This window comes from Gastrolobium bilobum, unplaced genomic scaffold, assembly GCF_033153095.1.
Source record: "Gastrolobium bilobum isolate Gb01-03AN ecotype WA unplaced genomic scaffold, APGP_CSIRO_Gbil_v1 utg10593, whole genome shotgun sequence".
Lineage (NCBI taxonomy): Eukaryota > Viridiplantae > Streptophyta > Magnoliopsida > Fabales > Fabaceae > Gastrolobium > Gastrolobium bilobum.
In genome coordinates this window covers 96,867-122,006 of record NW_026895851.1, presented here as the reverse complement: position 1 = coordinate 122,006, position 25,140 = coordinate 96,867, and the positions used below count along the sequence as shown (strand labels likewise).

Genomic DNA, 25,140 nt, shown 5'->3' with positions numbered 1-25,140 from the left:
GGCAGCTTATTGACAATTGTTCAACTTCATTATTTGTATCTTGTGGAGCAAACATGTTGAATCAAGTAGCCTTTTTATTTCAGTAGGAGAAAGATCCAAATAATGGAGAATTTTAAGATTGCCTATAGAATTAGGCAACTCAATTACAATTGAGTCACTGGACAAAGATAAGACATGTAAGAATTTAAACTTAGAGAACAAGCAGGGCATCTGCTTAAGAGGAAATCACCTACCTGTAGCATTATTAGGGAGAAGTAGGAATATATGTAGTTCGTTAACATCATATAAACCTTCAAACCCTGTAAATATCTTATGTGACTTTTATAAAACGAAGAATGATAGGTCAATTTTTGATATATTATGTGCCTTTTCAACATCCAGCCAAAAAAAAAAATCTTCGCTTACATACTTTGCCAAATCATTGAGAAGGTCATGCATCACATAACTTGATACCAAATCATCAAATTAATGTTCACCAACATCTTCCATACTCTTACTATGTTGAGGCCTTTGTAGAAAAAATTTAGCCATTTATAATAGGATTATATACTCCTTTTCATACACATAATCTTTTAGAAAATGCATGAAAAGCAAAACATCTTTTAAGATAAGAATGAAGGTGGTGATCAGTCTCGAAGTAGGATAATACTGCTATGTTTTGTTGGTAGGTCTCATATCTCGTTTGTGTGTATACTCCTCCATTCCAAAATTGAGGATTTTGTGTATAACAGGCTTTCAATTTTTTTTTTAATGCTAGTTACAATCCTTTGCATTTTTTTAATTATTTTTGTACCAATCTCCTTTAACTCAGGAGTAAATTGAGGATTTCCATCTCGAATGCAGTTCACCGGAATGTTCTTTTTATAATTGCTTGAGGCAATGTATTTTATTAGAGGGCATAGTTAACGAAACTTCAATACTCTGTATTGTGACAATATTAAAAAGAGTTTGCAAAGCTTCTATTGCATATGATTTTCATTCCAAACGTGATCCAAAATGAGGATATATTTCTTTTCTATCAATTTTTACTTCAGTTTTACTTGAAGCATATTTAAGTCTCTGCTATTATCAATTGATCAAGCGATTGCCTCAAGAATTGCTGGTTGTCTTGACATCCAAATCACCCTCCATCCTTGGGTCATTGTTTAAATGTTGGTGGTCTTACCCATCCGCCCATACCCACTATAGAAGTTATTAATAGTTGCTTGTGGGTGTGAGATGATAGCCAGCTAAAGATAATATCTTTGCCATCATCTCTATCATATATAACAGTTTCACGCAGCAAAGATGTTTTTTGCATGTTTTGTGACACTTGCCTAACTATATGCGTGCACATGCGTGTGCATGCACGTTCATGTACGTTATACGTGTAACACTGATTCTTGATCATTGATTTATTTGTATTCAATAATTAGTTATTTGTATTTAATAATTCGCATAACTAAAATATTAATTAAGATATTACAAAAAAATATATATATATATTAATTAAGAATATAACTTACATCACGCTTGTGACATTGATTCTTGATCATTGATTTATTTGTATTCAATAATTCGTTATTTGTATTCAATAATTCGCATATCTAAAATATAAATTAAGAATATAACTTATACCACGCTTGTGACACTTATTCTTGATCATTGATCATTATCATGGCATTACGATAGATATTGAATTGATTTTCATTGTACTAGCTATGAATTCTTCTATATTGTTATAAAATGTTCAAGAATTTTATGATGCAATATAGCACCGAATCACGATGATTTTGAGCACAATTTCGATATATTTGTATAAATAAATATTAGATTTTTCATACCTTTTTTGTTTAATTGCCTATTTTATTGAATGTAAATTTATGCAAACAAAAAATGGAATTGTTTAAAAGCTCAGGAAATTTAATTTACAAAGTATATGTTTAAGAAATTTAAAGATAAGCTCTTCTCTCTTTGCCAACAGTGACTATGCTAAAGCTTACTTTTTATATTTTAAAATTTAATAATTTGTTCATTTTTGTTAACTTTTAATTTTGGTATAAGATGACGAAGAAGATCATCCCGCAATTTGATAAATATTGTTATAGCACTGGACACATTAGCCTGATTAATTTTACATCCTTGCCTATAAGCATAAATACTTGCTCAGTTAATTAAAGGTGAATAGAATTTTATGATTTGTTGCAGACATATTTGGAGCAGCTGACTCAAAAGATATCCCTAAGAGGAAAAAGTACCTCTAAACTAAATTTAACTCGGGCAAATAAGGATATATCCACCCTTAAATTTTAGTAGACTGAGATCACGATACACTTTATTAAATAAATGACAAAAAGATGTATACTTTTTTTTTTTTTTTGATAACAAAAAGATGTATACTTGGTTAACTTAAGAAACAACAACATAATCCTTCATTAGAATATAATGTTTCACATAATATCCCCTTTTTATATCCTCATTTAGCAAATATAGTATCAAATAATCGAACTCAAACAATGACACACTGTAAATTACATCTAGCTCACTCCTGAATCCCCTAACATCCAAAGGATAAAATTACAAATAATTGACAGCATCAGAAGAGAACACAATTTCTTTATGTGAAACTTTTGCAGTAGATCAAAACAATAACTAGAAAAAAGGGGGCGAAACTACACATTAAATAAATACGAAGAAATAAAACAATTTCCTTTTCTATTGAGGCATTTGAGAGTGTGATGCCCCTGGTTGTGCGCTGGGAGGCATCCCAGATTGATTTCCAGACTGCAGTAATAAAAACATAAGAATTATTTCCCTTCAAAATTGGACCTACCAATTCCAATGACAAAATAAATAATCATAGAAAGAGAAATCAGATCATGCAATAAAGTTAACATGAAATATCTCACAAAATGGTATATCTATTTATTAAACAGTGGCACATCACCAATTAGGATAACTAGATAACATAGTTCAATTTGAAATAATGCAATATGCTTTTAGAAATCATATAACAGTAAATTCAGATGTCATAATATGTCAACATTATGAGAATGATAGAAAAATGGAAAAAGATGTTGGAATCAGAATAATTACAAAAAAATGGAATCATACTCCTTTCTTTTCTTTGTGAATGAGACTTTTTCCAAGTTTCAAACCATATTTTCAGAAATTTTGTTAATAGTAATGTGTATAAGATCGAGCTCAAACATAGTTACTTTCACACCATCACGATGAACAACATCGACTGACAAAGAATGAATCAAGGGATGGGGGTCCTGGTTGTCTCTTATTAACCAAGAGGCTGATTGCTTTATTGCCTTAATTATAGTTGAAAGCATTAACAGCACCAAATAAAACAACTTTAGCATTGTTTATGGTTGGAATGGGTACTGAAAATTCTTTCCTTGCCAAAGAAAAAGTCACCCAGATGATTGGGGATGGTATCGTAGCAATTTCCTTACTCCCTGCATCATCAAATAACACAGAAAACACAGGTCTTTCACCCTAGTCTGATAGAGTAGACATTAGCCAGAAGGAGCTTGTATGGCCCCAACAACATCAAATGGACCATGTATAGGCCTTCACCGAATTTCTCAGCTCCCCTTCCTCTCTCAAAGAGAGGATGGAAAACTTTGGCATCAAAAGCCACATGCTTAGTTCCTCTCAAATATTCAGACTCTTTTTAATCTAATGTTCAATTAGCCGACTTTCTCTCAAAAATATTGCATAAGATCATCAAGGCTAATAGTCTCGGTCAACAGGCATTTCTTGACACTTCTTGATTATATACAAATTTTTATTCTGAGGACAAGAGAGAAAGGAAAAGAAAGGGGCTTTTCATAATTGAAAAATCTTGAATAAGCTATATGAACAAGTCGAACAGAGAACAAATGCATATTTCTATGCCTTCTACTCGGCTTAGTGTCAAGCAATGTCTCTTATATGTGAAATAAAGAGAGTGAGAAATGGGAAGGTGCAGCGGAGAGAGGGCAGTTATCATAGACATGCAGCCATAGAAATGCTTTCTGCTTTGATGTGTGCGCTAGATACCAAAAAACAATTTAAACAACCACATAATTTATGATAAAAGAAGTGGATCAAAACCATTTGACTTTCAACTTCCAAACAACTTACTAGCATGATGTAACAATAAGTAGTTCACGAAGGAACATACAATCCTACCTGGTAAGGATTGTACCCTTGCATCAAAGGCATTTGTCCACCTTGAGGTCTGTTGAATGGAGCACCTTGAGGATAACTGCTATTTGATGGCCCTTGCATATTAGGGAGGTTGCTTGGAAAACCTCCAAGAGGTGGCCCTCCACTTGGGGGCAAGGACCCTGAATGCATTTGATTCATGCCCACATAATGACCTTGTGGCATTGGAGTACCCATCTGATTCATTGCACCTTGCATTCCCTGAAGTAAAAAATATCAATTGGTTCTGTTAAATGTACATTTCACTTAATTATCCACCCCAATCTATTAAATTAGAGTACATTTACTTGAGAGTGGTTTAATATCTTATTATACTATCCCTCAAAGAAGGACGTGTCATTCTTAACTTCTACTTTATTCTTTTTAATTTCAAATTCAAATTTCCTTTTAACAATTTTAATCTATATTTCTTTAAAAATTCAAGTGAATTTAATAGAATTCATTAAATACACGGGATATTGCTAGTTACTAACCCACAAAACAATTTTGTAAAATCTAATAATTAGCTATACATTCAAGCCACCAATTAGAAAATCAAGGTTCAGTGCCACAACAAGAGGTACCTATATCTATGAACAACCAAAAAAAGTAACGCGGATTACAAGGCATTAGTAAGTACATTCACACAAAAAAAAAGGGGACAATTCTTGCAAAAATAAAACACTATTACATGGCAAATGTGCATGCATCAAATTCGTATTAATGAGGATTACAATACAAATTTTTGAAATAATACAGTTATAAAAGATATCACCAAACTAATGCAGTTAGTCCCACACAAAATGCATACGGGACTAGTCCCGCATGTTTTTTATGCGGGACTGCCATGCTGGCAACACGTCATGCATCATAAACACGCAAGACTAGTCCCACATGCATTTTGCGAGGGACTTTTTGGAATGCAAGCTTGGGCATTGCATGGTCACGATCCCGCCACATGGCTTGGACCAGTAAGTCTTGTACACTGACCATGCAGACTAGTCCCGCACATCAAGCAAGCAAGACTTGACTGCGTACAACAATTGTTATTCCTGCATGGTTGACGTGTGAGATTTGCCAGCATACAATTGTAAGTCCCACACAACTAAAGTGCAGGATTAGTCTTGTTTGGTTACTGTGCGGAACTGACTGCATTGGTTTGCTTATATGTTTGAAAACTGTATTATTCCGGTAATTATTTTTTAAAATTGCAATAATATGATCATTCTGCTAGAAAAAAACATCCGTCTCTTGATTAAATTATTCAAATATGTGATACACAATACAATTGTTCTTATAAAAAATTGACAGAAAATATGTCATATATGAGCTTATGTATCTATGTGTATTGGGCTACTATCCATAAATATTATTACCTCTTGAGTAAATCATTTAGTTAGCTGATTGTTATACATGACATAAAGGTTCTCTTATCAAATTAACACTCTGAATCGCTTACAGAGTGGTGAAAATGTGTTAAAATATAATTAATTACCGCAGCAGACATACAGAACATGAGTCAAGTTCAGGGAAAATAATTTTATGGCCCCGGACCATTGAATAGTTTTGTGCTCCCTCTCACACTCATTTCCCATTTTGCCCCTAATTTTTAATTCATTTCCCTTTTGCCCCCCAATAATACTAAGGGACCACATGGTCCAGGACCATGGAAATAAATCTCCAAGTTCAGAAAGATGGCTTCCATTTTCCCATTTTGTGCAAAGAAGAGCATGCATCTCATCAATTCAAGTAAGATATATCATTTGCAGTTATATTTTAAAGGAAAGTTTGGGGCAAAAATATTAGCTCAAATTAGTGGGCTAAGGTAGATGGAAAAACATAAGAATCTCCAAAATAAAGGATAATTTGAGCTTCTTAAAAGCAGGCTAGTATAAGAGTACAAACATTCTCCAACTGCCTTCCACAAGATTTCCAGTTACTTCTCTCCATAGTTATCAATAGTGTGCTATAACAGCCTAGCTCTGCATCACAGCCTCCAGCTGCTATGAGAATCAGATAGGGTTGCGTTTTGTTGTTGCCGCAGCCATTGCAGCGGCTATTCTTCACAGGGGAAAAATCCCCCCTTTACCCCACTGTTTTGTACATTATTGAACCAGTTTTTATGAATATTTTTGCATTTACCCCTCATTTTACATCAGAAACACACAGGGTTTCTTATTTGATCAAAATACCAAAATTCTCACCGTTTCAAAACAAATAACATGAAAGATAACCAGCATTTCATTTTTGGCTACTGACCACAGTTCTCAAGCATTGTTTCCTGCCAAATCTCTGTTCCCGTCTCACAGCACAGCTCTTTTGTCTCTGTTCTGTTCACGTATAGAGGTCACAGACACTATTCTCCTAATTTGTCTCTCTTTTTTCCATCTCCTCCTTTGTCTCTGTTTTCAACTCCTCATATCTAAGTGTTCTGATTTTCCTCTATTAGTTCCATTTTATTTACTTCATTCCTATGTTGTCATGCTCTTCGCAGAGACTCATCATCCTATATTAAGATTTAGATTTTAGTGTTGTACTTTACACCCCTTTATGTTCCTTGACATTTGGTAAAATTGACTTGTCATGATGATTGTGCGTTTAGACTTTAGACTATGAGTTTTGATTATTAATTATTAGGGGTGGAAATTTTCAACACAACTCATTGACACGACTACAATATAAAAAAACCGTAGTCGGTTTGACCTGTTTTAAAATTTATGTCGTGTTCAAGTTGGCAAAATCCGATACGAAAAAAATTTTGTCGTGTAGTGTGTCAACCCGTAAACACCAAACTGACCTGCATTATTTTTTTTAGATCATTTGTGTTGTATCGTGTCATGTCGTGTCAACCTGCATAATAAGCGACACATTTTGAGGTTGGCAAGTTATTCATGTCATGTCGTGTCGTGGCAACCGGAAAAACAAGTAGATCATGTTCATGTGGAAGGTTTTGACCCATGTTCAAATTTGTGTCGCATTCATGTTGAGTGTATTCATGTTAGTGTCAAATTTGCGTCATGTCGGGTCAACCCGAATTGTCACCCCTATTAATTACGAATATTGTAAAGAACCAATTCAAGGTTGAAATGGTTCTATACATGGTATCAGAGCCTCGATGTCATAGGTTCGATCCTCACCGCCCCCCATTTTGGGTTGATTTGATTCTTAACATAGTATCAGTGCTGGAGTGACCAGGAGGTCATGTGTTCGATTCTCACCGCCCCCCACTTTCAGGTGGAATTAAGAAAAGCACAAGGTAAACCAAAAAAGGGCTTGTGCCATATCCACTCTTCAAGCCTAAAGGGCTCTTGCATAAGGATGTGTGTTTAGAGAGAGACAAAATAATTAATTAAGTCTCACTCAATGCCTTAAGGTTTTGGGTTAAAGTGGCACTTAACAAATATGTCATAATTTTAGATAACCCCAACTAGCTTGGGATAAAAGTGATGATGATATTATTTATTTTTTGAGCAGTTTTGTGTGTATAGTATGAATTAATTATCTTACATCTGTATTCTTTGATACAAGAGTGACCCTGCTATCCATTATATTGTTTTAGGGGTGGGATGAGCAAGATTTTATCACACTAATCCTATGAATACAGATAAGAGGGCAAGCCCCTCGTAAAGCTAACTTCTTTGTGACTGGAACTTCATAGGTTCAAATTCGGGGAATAGTCTCTTTACAAATATGCAAGGGTAAAGTTGCGTGCAAGTATTGCCCCCACCCCACTCTCGCTTATAGGGATTTAATAGGGAGTTTTTTTTTTTTTTTTTTCCCTATAAATATAGATCAACCAAAACATCCAACAACTAGCCCCCAGCAGCCCCCAAAACAATACTCAAAAAATCTACCACTTAAGGTAGGAAGGAACTAAAAAACAATATATAGGATATTAGAAAAGCTCATTAGAACTCATACCATTGGACCTGGCATTGGCATTGGATGTGATGTTGGAACTGATGAAATCCCTGGTAGAGATCCTGGCATCCCAAGTGGCATTTGGGGTGGAGGGCGAGGCAAATGTTGGTGAGGGACCAAGGGCGAATGGGAAGGGTGTTGTAGCTGTGGCATATTTGGAGGCATAGGCAAAGGACCCATCTGTTGTGGTAGTGTCTGGTGTTGATGTTGCATCTGCTGAGGATTCTGTTGGTATGGTTGTTGTTGACTGGCAGTAAGAAGAGAGGGATGTGGACCCGGGGGGAGAGGAGGAGCACCCATTGAAACAGGATGGGGTTGCTTCTGCTCCCCTTGAGGCACATCAAGAGAAGGAATAGATAAGGGCATCGCAACACCAACACCTGGAATGGTACCCTCATTTCGAGTCAATCCAGCAGCAAATGGTCCTGGAGTTGTCGGGCCTTCAGGTATTGTAAAATTACCACTCACACGACCAGCAACAGGATTTTGCTCAGTATATCCTGACAGATGAACATATATTCAAACTAATGTCAGATGTTTCAATCTTTCATATCAGACCATAATTTTAACTAAAAGAATTACCATCCACAATTCTCTTCAGCCTACAACTGAGAGCCTATGAATATTGCAATCTCTACCTCAAGGTTTAAAGCAAAAGTTTAATACTAACAGAGTGCGTTTATATGGTTTAAATTATCAAGAAATGTTAAATACGGAAAGCAATCTGGGCCCATCAGACCATAAAGGTAATATTCTATACTGAAGAAGACGTGATAACAAGTTGCTTCATTTGCCTTTAGGAAATTAAACAGACCTTGCATGCCAGTGTTAAATCTATCACGAGCAGAGTCTCCTGGCCTATGTCTGCACCAAAACTTTGTTGTATGATCAGAGCTACCACTGCATAAGAAAACATGGAAATCCAGTAAATCAAGGCTATCACTCTCTTCAGATAACCACAAATCAATTAGATGGGGCTACAACATGCCTACCAAAGTAGAATTCAAGAAATTTTTGTAGATGTTGTAAAGTAACCAATTCAACCCAAATGTTTAAGCTGTCGGGTGAAGGCACTTTTATTACTTTATAATATACTTATTAATCTCGGATAGCGGCGCGTAGCGGCTGACCCTCCAAACTGCTATAGCGTTATAGCGGGTAGCACTACAATGCTACTGTGCCAAGTGTACCTAAGTGATACACTAAATTGTACTCCACAAATATAAAACTTAATAAATGAAAATGTGACAAAAAACAAATTTTAAGAATCTCAAACTCAAAATAAATAATTTCAAACATTAAAATTCGAATCATAAGAAAATTGAAGGAATTAAAGTTTCAAATAATGTAACACAACAAAATAAAGTGGCAAAATTAGTCAAAATTCTTACTGCCACTTAAGTAAAATGTCAAAATCAAAGAACTTAAGGTCTGTCTCAGAAGCTAAAGAAGGTTCTAGAATCGAGGATCGACACCCCTGATCTCTTGTCTTCGCTCAACATGCTCTCTTCCTTCTACGACGAGAATACTTTTGCAGAAACTACGATTCAGCCGCAATAGCGGCCGCTACAGCTGCTACACTTAACCTAACCATCCCTGCGCGGTCTATGGCGGCTGGCCACCGCACCGCAATGTAACTCCGCTATAGCGTGCTAAAGCGACGCTATTTACAAGTATGCTTTATATTATATTATTTCTTAACACACCTGTCACACGAGAATCTTTTATGGGCTTTGAAGCGTGAAAATGTTGAGGCCCATTTTTTGGTTTACATTGCGTTGAAATTTAACTTTTAGTTATATTTAGAAAGTGTGGACGGTAGGAATCGAACTCTAGACCCCTTGGATCATAGAAGCTCTAATGCCATGAAAAGTAATTTTTATATTATACTACTCTTTAACAGATGCAAAATCCGTTATGTATATTGGTACAGAAATTGTATAACAAGGAAACCAGAAACTTGAAAGGGATTCCAAAACAACATATGAGGTCCATCAGAGTTTCTTCCTAAATTTCCTTGAAAAGATAGCGTTTTGGAATTTAGAAAACAGAAAGCTACACAAGACACTTAACAGAAAGACAGTTCTGTGGAACAGAAACTTCAGAACATTGGGCTTGCAAAGCTGAGAAGAAACAGAACAAGAAACCCAAAAAACATCATAGGAAGCTATTGCAGAGAGCAAGATTATGTTCACCTGCAAAGAAGGTATCCAATAGGATGCCATGCAAGATCCCACACATTATTGTCATGAGCATTGGAAATTTCAATTTGTGGAGTCTCGTGCCTGCAAAATACATTAAATGTAATAATCACAATAAGCAACAACTTGATCAGATATACAAATTTCAGTAAAAAAATTAAACAACCATGGGCAAATAACAACTGTTTTATCTAGATTTCTAGACCTGCATATCTAAGCATTCTCTTTATATACATACAGACAAAAAAAAAAATCTTTCCTGACATAAAAAACCATCAACACTATATTTATCCCAAACAAGTTGGGGTTATTGGTTAATGAACCCAAATAAAAAGCAAAATAAGATTGATGGAAAAGAGGAAAGAAAAAAAAAACAACAAGAAGAACAATAAATAGAATAAAAATAAGAATGAAAATAAAGATAAACAACAGGCAAAAAAAAATAAAAACAAATATTAGGGAAAAAGTAAATTAGAGAGGAAAATAAAATAAATAAAGGAAAAAATAAGGAAAATGGACTAAAATGGACCATGTGGAAGTGGAAAATAAAAATAACAATGGATCTATCCTTCCACGGTGCTAATAGCTTTCTTGCATTCCGTCACCAGTACTCTTATTTTTTGTCGAACATATTTATTTCTTATCCTATCCATCCTTGTAAGCCCACAATCCCCCTTAACATTCTTATTTCCTCTACTCCTATTTTATATGTTCTAGTAGCCTACAAGTTGGCCAACATTCAGTTTTGTATAACATGCAGGCCTTACACCCTGTTCCATAGAATTTTCCTTTTATATACTTGGCGATCACACAAAAACCATGATGTAGTGGGCAATATCATCCAACCTACTCTCATCTTATGGTTTATCCTCATCAATCTCTCCCTTTTTTTGCAAGATTGATCCTAGATATCAAAAAAAATCTTTACATCCTATCCAAGCAAATGCATGAAATCTTGATCTTCACCACTTTTCCTAGCAAACTCACTTCATATTCTCAATCTTACTCCGACTTAGCATAAATCCTTTGAACCCCAACGTGCATCTCCGCAATTATAATTTTTGTTAACACCGTCCTTGATCTCATCAATAAGCATAACATCATCTGCAGATAGCATACACCATGGCACCTCGTCTTGGATATCTTTTGTAGCTCATCCATAAATAGTTCAAAAACATAAGCACTCAAACCAAAGCATTGGTGTAGACCTACTATAATAGGAATATAACTTGATGTTCTATTACAAGCCTTCACACATTCAGTAGCACCATCATACATATCTTTGATGGAACTTTTTTCTTCTTAAAAACCCACAGTAGAACCTTTCTTGGATTCTTATCATACGCCTTCTCATGATCAACAAACACCATATGTAAGTCCTTTACTTAATATCTTTCCACCAACTATTGTATCAAGAAAATAGCTTCCATGGAACATATTCATGATAAAAATTCAAATTGATTAAGAGAGACATTGGTCTCTATTCTCAAGCGATGCTAAATAAATAACTCTCTCCTACAACTTCTTAGTTTGGTTCATAAGCTTAATTCCTATATAGTTCAGAACAATTTTGGATATCTCCCTTACTTTTATAAATAGGCACAAGCATATTCTTCCTCCATATATCAGAGATCTTGTTATTTTAGAGAATCTTATTAAAAAGATTTGTCAACCAACTTACAATCACATCCCTTAGCCATCTCCACACTTCAATAAGGACACCATCAGGTCCCAAAGTTGTACTAGTCTTCATCTTCTTCAGTGCCTACTTAACTTCATGGACTCTAATTTTACACACAAACCTTCTATTCAAATCATCAAAAGCATCCCCCAAATCCACCTCACTTTTGTCGCTACCCCCATTGTTAAAATAGATCATCATCTTTATTTAACTTTTGCATCTGTCATTATCTTGCTAAAAGTTTTTTATTTTCATCCTAGATGCATTTAACCTTGTTCTAGTCATTACTTTTCTTGTCCATTATCTTTACAAGTCTGTAAATACATTTTTTGCATGTTGTGCTCCCAAGTTTTTAGTATAAGGGAAAAGTGTTTGTCCTTTTAAATGACACAACTTATATCATTTCACTCTCACAAAGAGGTGGGACCCACACCTTTATTTTTTTTGTTCACTCTCTCTCCTCCTTTATTTATCTCTTTCTCTCACTTAAAATGACACAACTTTATATCCTTTAAAATGACACACATTTTTCCCTTAGTATAAATTAAAGAAAACCTTGCCTCTAGCCTCTCGCAATGTTTTCTTGGCATTTTTTCTAGCCAATCTAAACTTTTGCAAGTTCTCCTCATTTGACCATTTATGCAAACAACTTAAGCACTTCTTCTATTTAATTGTCTCCTGCACCTCTTCAGTCCACCACCTAGTTTCCTTTATTTTATGTTTTTCCCTTTACTTCCCCCTAAAACCCCATTTCCCACTTTTTAGATAGACATCACCATCTAACTGCCATGATCCTTGAAGCAATTTTTCCTTGATCTCTATTTGCTTTTCAACCTTTAACTTCCACCATCTTATTCTTAGATTATGGGTACTTTTCCACATCTTTGGTGCTTTATTCAACTAAACTTCTAAAACCATCAAACTTATGTTGCGTAGCTACAAATTCTTCAAGATAGACTTTACTATCTACACACAAGGTTTTATCCTCTCTAAATTTCGGTTATTGCGATAAGTGATCAATTGTCAGTCTCTGTACTAAAAAAAGGCATTTGTCAACATCAAATCATAAGGTAGTGCAACATTCAAGATATCTTCGCCAGTCTCACTTCTAATCCTATAGCCAAAACCTCCACAAATTCTATTAAAACCTCCATTATTTTGTCCAACGTGTCCATTTAGATCTCCTCCTATGAAAATCTACTCACGTGATATCCCCCCCTCCCCCCCTTAAAACACCTCGTCTGAATCTTCCCAAAAATGGTTCTAATTGAATACTTGCAATCCAACTTGGGGGCATATAAAGGATATCTTCAACCTCAAGTAGATGTTGATGATGCTTTCTTAATGATTTTCAGACTAAAATTGAGTCGGATTGGCTCCAAAAAAATGACATAAGCAAAAGAAAAAAAATGATAAAAAAACAAACACGAAGAGACAAAAAATTCCACAAAATAGTATAAGTAAGAATTAAGGAGAGAAGGAACATTTCAAGTGAAAAGACGAATTTACCCAACAAGCCAATGGAAGATGGAACCGTCATAACTCCCACTGACAAAGTACTCCTCATGGAATGGATGCCAAGCCAAAGCTAAGAAAAGTGTCAAAGTAAGTCATAAAACTTATATTCCAATCAATTACACTCGCAGAAGCATTAGAGAAAATGGCAATTTGCCCTACAGTCCGAGTAATGGTACACTACAGTAGCACAACGAAACATAATAACTATGTACACAACAAATTGTGAAACTCTGTGCATGCATGCGTAGCATGGCTTTGTGCCAATGCCACTAAGAATATTAGAAACACCATAGTAAGAAACTTCACCAATTGCCTACTTAGAAATTCAAAAGGATGAATAGCAATAAGCACAATGCTCCATACAACACCCAATACCTTAAGTTGTTAAGAAGACAACATGAGAAATCTAATGTAGGAGAATTAATCCATAAGAATACAACAAACTCAATTTTCAAATGGGAAGGGCTGTTGCAATAAAGTAATACAATAAAAGGTGACCAAAAGTACTGCAAAGATGGATAACAAGGTAATTGAACTAAATTGCTGCATCCCTTAACCAGTTTTTAGCTGAAGTTCTATTAGGAAACATCTATAATTAAGGTTTATATCAGGGAAGAGCATAGGAGAGGCAATCAAGGAGAATTGAATGATTGATGTAACAGATTGCGTGAGGCAACTCAAGGGAAACTGAGAGATTTTGCAACAAATTTCCAGTAAGGCAATTGATAGTATCAAACTATTACAATCCAGCTACAAGGTATAGGACTTGGAGTCCAATTCCGAAAACATAAGGTTGTGGTATGCGGTTTATATGGACTTTGGGCTCTCCTACCTTACAAGCTAGCTTTTAGGGTGAGACTCTCCCAAAGTTTGTAACAATTGGTATCAGGGCATCCACTATGTCCCCCAATTGTGGAGCATGGTGAGATATTACGATCCAGTTACAAGGTATGGGACTTGGAGTCCCATATCGGAAACATAAGGTTCTGGTGTGGGCTTTTGTATGGACTTTGCAAGTTAGCTTTTGAGGTGAGGCTCTCTAATAAGAACCTTGGGATGCACCACCCCAAAAGCTAGCTTAAAATGTGAGTGCTCAAGGCCTTATAAACCCAACCTTAGTTACCCATACAACCAATGTGGGACTCTAATTCCCATACCTTGCAAATGGGTCCTAACATTCCACCACGCTCGCAGCCCCAGCGCCCATGCGGGCTGGCTTTATGCTAGTCTTTTACTAGCCTTAGGCGAACTCCGCACTGCCAGCGTCACCACCCGCGCCGCTCGATTGCAACTGGGAGACATAATAGAAGGCTTTGATACCAATTATAAGAACCTTGGGATACACCACCCAAAAATCTAGCTCAAAGGGTGGAAATGTCCAAGGCCTTATAAACCCCACATTAGTTGCTCATACAACCAATGTGGGACTCCAAGTCTCATACCTTGCAAATGGGTCCTACCACTCTCCCAAGGTTCGTATCACAGACAAACAGAAAAAGAAGAAAAGTGTGGATTGTATTACTGTAACTAATATGGTGAGAGGATATCAGTATGAAGCTTGTACATAATAGCTATGAACAGGAAAAGAAAGATAAACAGTATTGGAGAGGCTATATTACTCTCCTTAATTCTACCCAGCCAACAAGATACCCCTTAACTAGCTTCCCCCCTCTTCTTATCTGTCTCCTCAGCCCCCACTATTCATTCTGTTGGTGATGCGATTCCACTAAAGGAAGGGCACAATCCCCTACTGCCCTTCCTAGCGTACACCTTCACAACAGGTGGTCTCCTATCAGCAATCAAGGGGAATCGAGAAGGAAAGTTGGCCTGTATGGTTATACAGAAGGAGATGGGGAGAAATAGAGGCGGGAAAATAAGTAAAGGACTGTGAAAGAGAATGCAGTGTCTCTCAAATACCCTGTATTATCTTTTTACAGTTGCAATCTTTATCATTCATAGTAAGTCTACCCCACTGGTAGTAATAGCATACTGGTATGCTATTAGTACCAGTATTCTCAGAGGAATAATACTGTAGATTTACCCCAACTAAGAGTGTTCTGATTCAGTTTCTAACAAGTTCTTATACAGGTATCTCATTGATAGCAATTTAACCATGCTAATAATCGCTAACAAGGTTAGGCATAGCCAAGGCACACATACAAAAGATGGTAGCCGTTGAAACATCTATTCAACTCAAGAGAATGATGCCAAATCATAAAGTCAAAAAATAAATTACAGAACACATTACCTAAATAACTGAAAGCTTAAGACGATTAACTAAAAGCAAAAATTGAGGTCAAACAATTAAGATGCACCTAGCCTTAAAAAAACACTTCCCATATAACACTGGGAACATCAATTCATAGAACTGTGGGTTGAATTGGAGGACATTTTCCAACAACGAAAATAAACCATTCTAATCAGCTCCTTCAAATCAAAAATTATAGTAGCTTCAAGTAAATTGTATGTAAACCTTCTAGCATTCCATCAATGTTAGGATATCTGAAAAATATGTAATCATACCATTATTCTATCATAAAATATGTCAGTATCTTACGTGATCTCTTAATTATTCATTATATTTCATGATATGTTTCCTTATTTAATAATGATTAGGAGTTTAGCATTAGTATAAATAGGATAAGTGTTTGGTCTTTTGTAACACATCATATCACATCTATTACACCAATTTTTTAATTTTAAACCACTCCATGTTAAACTCGACTTGCAAGTGTGGGGTGGAGGCAATCTTTATACGCAGCCTTACCCTTGCATAATTGCAAAGAGGCTATTTTCTGGATTCGAAACCATGACCTTTCAGTCATGAAAGAACAGCTTTACCACTGCTCTGGTTCGCCCCCTTAAATATAATTTTTATTCTGAGTATTCCTTTCATCTCTCCCCTTCCTTCCCTCCCTAAAATCCTTATAATTTCAACTATCACCAAGTAATATAGCAGAACTCCAGATTTACTAATCTAGTCACAGCTACATAATATATAAGAATTTCCAAATTTTTAGGAATATGCTTTCCTGTCACAATGAACTTTTACTCAATCATAAGAAGTAAAAATATGACATCAAAGCAAGTTTCAAAGTCACTGTTAAGTTGTTTTTGTAGAAGGGCTTACAGCGATCCATCATCTTCATATTTCTTCTCAGCAGTCATTATATAATATATATTACAGGATATATTATTTTCAAGTAACTGTCCTTCTATTCGTATTCAAAGAACACGACATGTCACTTACCTGTAACATCCTTCCGATGTCCACGGAATGATCCAAGCTCCTTCATTGCCCTTATGTCATAAAGCTGCAATTATAGGGTACATAAAATTTATGAATATTAGTACTCTGGAATAGATAAATGTATAATATGCAAAATAAATAAATAAATAAATAAAAGTAACAAAGCAGGATTATGTCAAATAACAAAGCAAGGTGGAGGATGATGAGCAAAAAACTGAAAGTCACAAAGCAGGAATAAATCAAAGGACAGAGCAATACAGAAAATGATACAGAAGATTGATTGGTAGATAAAATCCAACTCAAATCCCTAAAGTTCAGATAATCATCCAAAATTCGAAAAGATAGGCAAATGCCTATTAAATGTCCATTAACTACTACCATGAAGATATAGTTACAACCTTTATAATTTGATCCTTTGAAGCTGTTAACACCCAGTTGCCATTTTGATTCCATTTGACGCAGAGCACGGTATTTTTGTGGCCATGACTGCATGACAAGAGTATATATCTATAGACACAAACAGGCAAATGAAACAGTAGACATCAAAACTGAAATTTACACTCACAATGAGCAAAGCTCTCTCCCCGTTTTAGCATCCCAAAGTTTCACAAGATTGTCCTTCCCACCTGTATTGTAAAAAAAAACAAATGGGATATGTATCACTATACTGAACTTCATAATATCAAGAAATTTCATAAAATAAATATTTAAAACACCTGATACTAAAAGAGATTTTGTAGGGTGCCAGTCAACACTCTTCACATCCCAACCATGGCCTGGCTGAGTTCAAATGCCACAACGATAACTCCGAAAGTTAGTTCATAAAAAAGGACAAAAGAATAGTATAAACACATGAGATGGATTCTAGGACTTCAATCAAGGAATTAATTATACAGCAAATTTTGAGTAATCACATCAAATAGACTGGCTTTAAAGCGAAGTTAATAGAAGCATAAAATTCAAGAGGTATAATCAAGTATTCTGCATTAGAGAAATTACTTCTGTGCAGTTCTATTGTAAAGACTGGGATCTCATGCTAGTACACTCAGTTTATGTGATTACTCAGCTTTCAGGATGGTTAGAATTCTGTTGTTGTAGTGAGTTGTGCTGAGGTAGCATTCTGTTATGCAGTTGCATAACAGATCCAACCTCTCCTAGCTTAGCTTACAAGCTTCCCCTGCTCTATATATATAGAGCTACTGTGAGTACTATCTATCTCTCACCTAGCTTTCTCTCTTTCTCTCCCTCCTCTCTATTCTCTTTAGAAAGGTGCAAACCTAAGTATTTACAACAGACATAATAATGAGTAGAAATGATAGATTGACCTCATCTTATTTGGTACTTCAAAAGTTTCTCCATGCAGTCAACATTGGACATTAATGCCAATAATGGTATTTTACATATGATAAAACAAGTTTTTCTAACAGATTACACAACAAAGTGCATTTTTTTCTGGTGTATTTGCATTGCAATATTTCATGTATAAGCCATTTTGTACTAAAAAAAATAAAAAATTGTCAAAAATTCAGTCATTACCTTCATTTAAATTTATCACTGTTCTGTTTATATTTAAAACTGTTGAAAATTTAAATAAAAAAATCCCTTGCCTATGACCCCTGGTGACACAAAAAGGCAGAAACATTTTTACTTCAAACATTAGTTTAGCACCATTCAAAATTGACAAAGGGGCCTAAGTACTCAAACATAGAGCAAGAGGTTCACTTTAAAATGCTTAACTCCATAGAAGGTCATATGATAATTCCATTTCCACTAAGAAATAAATCAATAATTGTGCCAAATTTCATGTTTAATATTATCCTATAGAAATTAGTGATATTGTAATCAAATACAAATTTGAACAAGAGAACCAGTTAAATTGAAGGTTTCTCTGTGTTAGAATAGTTGTAAAAATAGTTCAGTATATATATAGTCCCACATCGTATGAGCTCAACCTATTAGGTCTTTTAGTCTCTTTAAATAGAGAGCTCTTGTACATTGTAATACACCATGTGTTTATTCAATATACAATTATTCTTTAATCTTAAGTTGGTATCAGAGCTTTTTCTCTCTGGGGATCCGCTTCCGCTAAAACCCTAAGCCCACTGCTTAGGTGTTCTCTTCTACTTTGCCGTGCATTCTTCCGGTGAGTTTTTCTCTAAGCCGTGTGTCTCTCCGGCTTGTTTCTTCAACTGTCAGAACCACTTCCCGCCGCCAACAACCGCCGCTCGTCACTGTTCAGGCCACCGGAACCACTTCCGGCCGCCAACAACCGCCGCTCGTCACTGTTCCGGCCACCAGAGCACTGTTCCGGCGAGTTTTCAGCCCAGACTACCTGCGATCAGGACCGTCTCATCCCGGCGACCAGTTCTGTGGTGGTCCGACCACCGTCGCGTCATCAACGCGCCTCCACGCGCCGTTCTTCTCCTCTACGCGTGGTGTTCACGCGCCACCTTCAACCGGCGCGTGTGCACTGTTCCGGTGGATTTTTCCGGCCGTTCTTGGACAGAACTTCTCGCCTTCTTCTCCTCTTTCTGGATCTGTGCTTGGTTCTTTGTGGGTCTCACTTTAGACGCGTGGTTCTCCTTGATTGGATATCGTTTGCCTTCGTTTACGGCTTTTATATTCTGTTTTTAAATGGCAGCAGCGTCCACTGGTCTCTCGGAGGTTAACTCTCCTTGTCCTCCTGTCAAAACTTCCTCAGGAATCATCTCTACTAATATTGGGCTCATTACATCTTCCAAACTGAAGGATTCTACCTCTCTTGCTGCGAATATAGCTCAGTCAGACAATGCATCATTTGGTTCAGTTTCTCTCTCACTTGCGGACTATGCTGCACTCCAAACTCTTCTCAAGAAGGCTTCTCCTCAGTCTCAACCATATACTGGTAATCCCGTTGCTTGTGTTTCTCATTCTACATCACTTGGCACTTGGATATTTGACTCAGGTGCTACCGATCATCTCTGTGGTAATAAGGAACTTTTTACATCTCTTACTTATTCTGATCATTTACCTTCTTTTACCCTTGCGGATGGAACCAAAGCCCCAGTTCGTGGGATTGGACAAGCTCGTCCGACCTCTACCTTGGCCTTGACATCTGTTTATTACATTCCTGGCATCCCTTATAACTTAATTTCTATTAGTAAGTTGATCCACTCCCTCACTTGCACCATTACTTTCTCTAACCATTCTGTTTATGTGCAGGATCCGGGTACGGGCGAAATGATTGGAGTGGGTCGTGAGTCACGGGGGCTTTACTATCTGGATGTGCCTCGTCCTTCAGTGGCACTCTCTCTCACAGAATCTCCACAACTTATCCACAGTCGCCTCGGTCATCCAAGTCTTTCGAAGTTGCAAAAAATGGTTCCTCTTTTATCCGGTCTTCAGTCTTTAGATTGTGTGTCATGTCAACAAGGGAAGCATACACGTTCCTCTTTTGCCAGTCGAGTCAATAAACGAGCTGATGCCCCTTTTTCTCTTGTTCATTCAGATATCTGGGGTCCAAGTCGTACCTTGTCTGTTTTAGGTTTTCGGTATTTCGTTACCTTTATTGATGATTTTTCCCGTTGCACTTGGGTCTATTTAATGAAAAATCGTTCTGAGTTATTTTCCATTTATACAAAGTTTTATACTGAGATTCATACTCAATTTGGTGTTTCTATTCGTATTCTACGTAGTGATAATGCTAAGGAATATGTTTCTATTGATTTTTCTAATTTCTTGGCCACACAAGGTACTTTACATCAAACTACTTGTCCTCACACTCCACAACAAAATGGGGTGGCTGAACGTAAAAACAGACATCTCATTGAAACTGCACGTACCCTTCTTCTTCATATGCAGGTTCCCCTTCACTTCTGGGCAGATGCTGTACTCATCTCTTGTTTTCTCATCAATCGCATGCCCTCATCTGTGCTCAACAATGACATTCCTCATAACCTATTGCTTCCAGATGTTCCTCTTTATCCTCTAACTCCACATGTCTTTGGTTGTACTTGTTTTGTTCATGATCTCACTCCTGGTAAGGATAAGTTAACATCCAAAGCCTTTCAGTGTATCTTTCTTGGTTATTCTCGTCTTCAAAAGGGTTATCGTTGTTATTCTCCCGATCTTAAGCGTTACTTAGTTTCCGCTGATGTCACTTTTCTTGATCAACAACCCTTTAATTCTATTCCATCTCAGTTGTCACAGGTTGATCATGTTCTTCCTGTCCCTTTTCTTGACTTGTCTTTGCCAGCTGCAGGTGCTTCTATTCCAAATGAGCAACCTATTGCTTCTATACCTGAGGACCGTCCACTTCTCACCTATCAGCGTCGCAAAACTATGCCTCCTGTCGACTCGACTCTTGCTGACTCATCGCCCACTGCTGTTGCTTCTTCCTCTCCGGATCCTTCACCAGAGGCTCTTCCCATTGCTCAAAGAAAAGGTACCCGTACTACTCGTAACCCTTATCCTCTTTATACTTTTTTGAGCTATGACCGTCTTTCTTCACCTCATTTCACCTTTGTTTCTAGTCTTTCTTCTATTTCTATTCCTAAGACCACAGGTGAAGCACTTTCCCATCCAGGGTGGCGCCAAGCGATGCTTGATGAGATGACTGCACTTCATTCCAATGGCACTTGGGACCTTGTTTCTGCTCCTCCACAGAAGTCTACAGTTGGTTGTCGCTGGGTGTTTACTGTGAAAGTTGGACCTGATGGCCATGTTGATCGACTCAAGGCCCGCCTAGTTGCAAAAGGTTTTACTCAAATATTCGGCCTTGATTATAGCGATACATTCTCTCCGGTCGCTAAGATGGCGTCAGTTCGCCTATTTCTTGCTCTTGCTGCTATTCGTCACTGGCCACTCCTTCAACTTGACATCAAAAATGCCTTTCTTCATGGTGATTTACAAGAAGAAGTTTATATGGAGCAACCACCGGGTTTTGTTGCTCAGGGGGAGTCTGGGAAGGTGTGTCGTCTTCGCAAATCCTTATATGGTCTCAAGCAGTCTCCTCGAGCATGGTTCAGTCGCTTCAGTTCTGCTGTTCAGGAGTTTGGCTTAATTCGCAGTAAAGTTGACCACTCTGTGTTTTATAGGATCACATCTCCTGATAAGTGCATCTATTTGTTAGTCTATGTTGATGACATCATCCTCACCGGGAGTGATCAAGTTGGAATTTGTCAGTTAAAACAGTATTTATTCAGTCAATTTCAGACAAAGGACCTTGGAAAGCTGCGTTACTTCTTGGGAATTGAGGTAGCACAATCTAGACAGGGCATTTCTATCTGTCAAAGGAAGTATGCCTTGGATATCCTAGAAGAGACTGGTATGTTGGCGTGTAAGCCAGTTGACACACCCATGGATCCTACTATCAAATTACTACCCGGACAAGGAGAACCATTATCTGATCCTGGACGTTATCGGAGGTTGATTGGGAAGCTCAATTATCTCACTGTGACTAGGCCGGACATTTCTTTTGTTGTTAGTGTCGCTAGTCAGTTTCTTGATTCTCCGTGTGATTCTCATTGGGATGCTGCTGTTAGGATCCTTCGTTACATCAAAGGAGCACCAGGGAAAGGTTTATTATATTCAGATCAGGGAAATACAAAAATTTGTGGTTATTCAGATGCCGATTGGGCAGGATCTCTACTTCAGGCTATTGTGTTTTCTTTGGAGGAAACCTGATTTCTTGGAAAAGTAAGAAACAAACTGTTGTTGCCCGATCTAGTGCAGAGGTCGAGTATCGTGCAATGGGAGTTGCTACCTGCGAGCTAATCTGGTTAAAGCAGTTGATTCGGGAGCTCCATCTTTGTGAACAGAAAAAACCCATGACTCTCATTTGTGACAATCAAGCTGCACTACATATATCCTCTAATCCTGTATTTCATGAGAGAACCAAACATATAGAGATCGATTGTCATTTCATTCGAGAAAAGATTCAGTCAGGAGAAATCAAAACGGAATTTGTCAACTCCAATGATCAACTCGCGGATGTCTTCACTAAAGCTCTTAGGGGTCCTCGGGTTGAATATATTTGTGGCAAGCTGGGTGCTTACAATATATATGCTCCAGCTTGAGGGGGAGTGTTAGAATAGTTGTAAAAATAGTTCAGTATATATATAGTCCCACATCGTATGAGCTCAACCTATTAGGTCTTTTAGTCTCTTTAAATAGAGAGCTCTTGTACATTGTAATACACCATGTGATTATTCAATATACAATTATTCTTTAATCTTAAGTCTCTGCACATAGCAGCTCAGTCTTGTCACACTAAAAAGAGAAAAAAAACATCAAGTCAAATGGGCAACCCACAACCACTAAGCCCTATGCCAGAGCTCGGCCACATGGATCAACCGGGGCTCTCCAAATTTCAAGTGCCTAAGCAATACAGTTTGTTATTAACTAGCCTCAAATACAGCAGAGACGCTGATAAATTATGTGGGCAAAGTCAAGCCTCGACTGTATATATTAATAAAATATTGTTACGATTCAGTTTCAAGACTCCAACCAGATTAAATACAGAAAACTCCTCATATCAGGTTCATCAAAGTACATTACCAGTTAATGAACATTCTTCTTGACAGCGTGCAAAATCCCAAACTTTAACTGTGGTATCATCAGAGCACGAACAGAACTTCAAATCTGTCCTACAAAAACTGTTTACAAAAGAGTTACAGGACATTTTCCTCTTCAGCATGCTATAATTTTCATGTATAATCAAATAAAGTATCTACCTTAAGTCACGAACCGATTCTTTATGAGCAGATTTGTTGGCTTTAACATTGTTCATGTTGTTCTGCCAATACCTAGAAAAATGACCCATGCATACATGTGATTTTAAACACCAAAATCTACTCAAATATATGAAAATGAAACTTATAAGAAACAAACAACAAATTAAAGTATATATCTACTTTATTGCGCCTCCATCGTCACCAGAGACCATCCAGTTGTCATTGTGACTCCAGACCATGGATCTAATTGCTTGATCATGAGCCTGCATGCGTCAAAATCCACCTTTGACTGCTAGTATTCTTAAACTACTGACTACTACCATAATAACATCAAGACTAATTATGTACCTGAAGAATCATTTCAAAATTAAAAGACTGTCCATTCCAAAGAGTGAATTCTCCGGTCTGTGAGCCAGTAATAAGACGCCGGCCTGTTGGAGTCCACTTTTTTGAAAATCAATAAGTGGTACAGCATCACAAAGTTAGTCAAATACAATCCAGTGGCATATAAAAAAAATTAAAAATGCATAACTATCAGTTTCCTTAACTAATTGAAAGACCCTATAGAAACAAATGGTCCAGCTGCAACACAATACAACACAGCATTTTGTACAAAGATCTCACAATAACAAGATCCAATAAAACAACACAACAATATGTCTGATTATATAGTGTATGAGCAGTCAACCAATTTGATAAACAGAACAGGCACGTCTAAATTTGTAATAAAACCTAAATCATCCAATTGTAAAGGTAAACCATTTTTATATAACAAGACAGTCCAAGAACTAAAAGGCAACATGTTAGTGACAACTATTGAATTGAACAGGGCCCACATTTAGAATGTAATTAATTTGTTTTTATTAATTATGAGTCGCTAAACAAACTAAAGTCTTTGTTATCCAATCCTAGAATCATGAAGACTGAAGTAATTATATTTTCAGTTTTGTTCTGCAAATTTCTGAAGACAACCCATCTGAACCACTCCTAGGGTATTTAGCACCAAATTTAATTTTGTATGCATACTGGTCGTGCACAACATGGAATTACAAGCCCGTATATTTCGCTTCCATTGTTATGTAAACTGATATGCAAATATGCCTCTCACACCCACCCATCTTTTATGAGCTAACAAAGTAATATCTCAAGTAATTGTATCATATAATGTGTTTTAACTCAACTAAAAGCACTCATTAAGCAGAATTCAACTTGCATGAAAGGAAAGAACACGCCAAGGAAATTGTCATAACATGCATTTAAGGGGAACATTTGGTTTAAAATAAAACTGATGGACTGGAAAGAGAGGGAGTTAGTTAGTTAGGGGATTCTTGTGGAAGAGAGGGAATTGATGGAGTGAGGGTAGTATGAATTAAGCATTTTGGTAAGTGGGGAATTTGGGATCTCTTGGAGCCTAGGTCTGATGGTTCTAAAGGTGAGCTAGGTAGGGTCTTTTTAGTGTCTTGTTCTTGTATATGGCATTTGTAAGAGGCTCTGCCTCCATTTATTGAAAGAAATAAACAGTGAGATTTTTAGGTTCCGTCAATTTGGAATTAGAGCATCTTTGATCCCGGAGGTGCTACAGATCCAAATCCTAGAGTGTGAAAACCATGGGAGACACCAGCAAGTCAGAGTTCAAGGAAATTTTGATAAAAATGGTGAAGATTTTAGATGAGGCAA

At 36.8% G+C, this 25,140-nt stretch overlaps 1 protein-coding gene across 2 annotated transcripts in view; it reads right to left on the bottom strand.

Moving 5' to 3' along the window:
• Positions 1–2,415: 2,415 nt before the first annotated feature.
• The window catches only part of LOC133296411 (flowering time control protein FY), a 42,513-nt gene continuing 19,788 nt past the window's right edge, over positions 2,416–25,140 (bottom strand). For both annotated transcript variants that reach the window (XM_061495383.1, XM_061495384.1), the window contains 14 exons: positions 23,812–23,907; positions 23,644–23,726; positions 23,464–23,535; positions 23,288–23,385; positions 17,467–17,526; positions 17,316–17,376; positions 17,149–17,236; positions 16,751–16,814; positions 13,492–13,570; positions 10,296–10,385; positions 8,915–9,000; positions 8,101–8,600; positions 4,165–4,401; positions 2,416–2,763 (listed from right to left, as the gene is read on the bottom strand). In XM_061495383.1, coding sequence (XP_061351367.1) covers positions 2,695–2,763; positions 4,165–4,401; positions 8,101–8,600; positions 8,915–9,000; positions 10,296–10,385; positions 13,492–13,570; positions 16,751–16,814; positions 17,149–17,236; positions 17,316–17,376; positions 17,467–17,526; positions 23,288–23,385; positions 23,464–23,535; positions 23,644–23,726; positions 23,812–23,907 — 1,683 coding nt within the window. In that variant the 3' untranslated portion in view covers positions 2,416–2,694. The remainder of the gene's footprint in view (positions 2,764–4,164; positions 4,402–8,100; positions 8,601–8,914; positions 9,001–10,295; positions 10,386–13,491; positions 13,571–16,750; positions 16,815–17,148; positions 17,237–17,315; positions 17,377–17,466; positions 17,527–23,287; positions 23,386–23,463; positions 23,536–23,643; positions 23,727–23,811; positions 23,908–25,140) is intronic.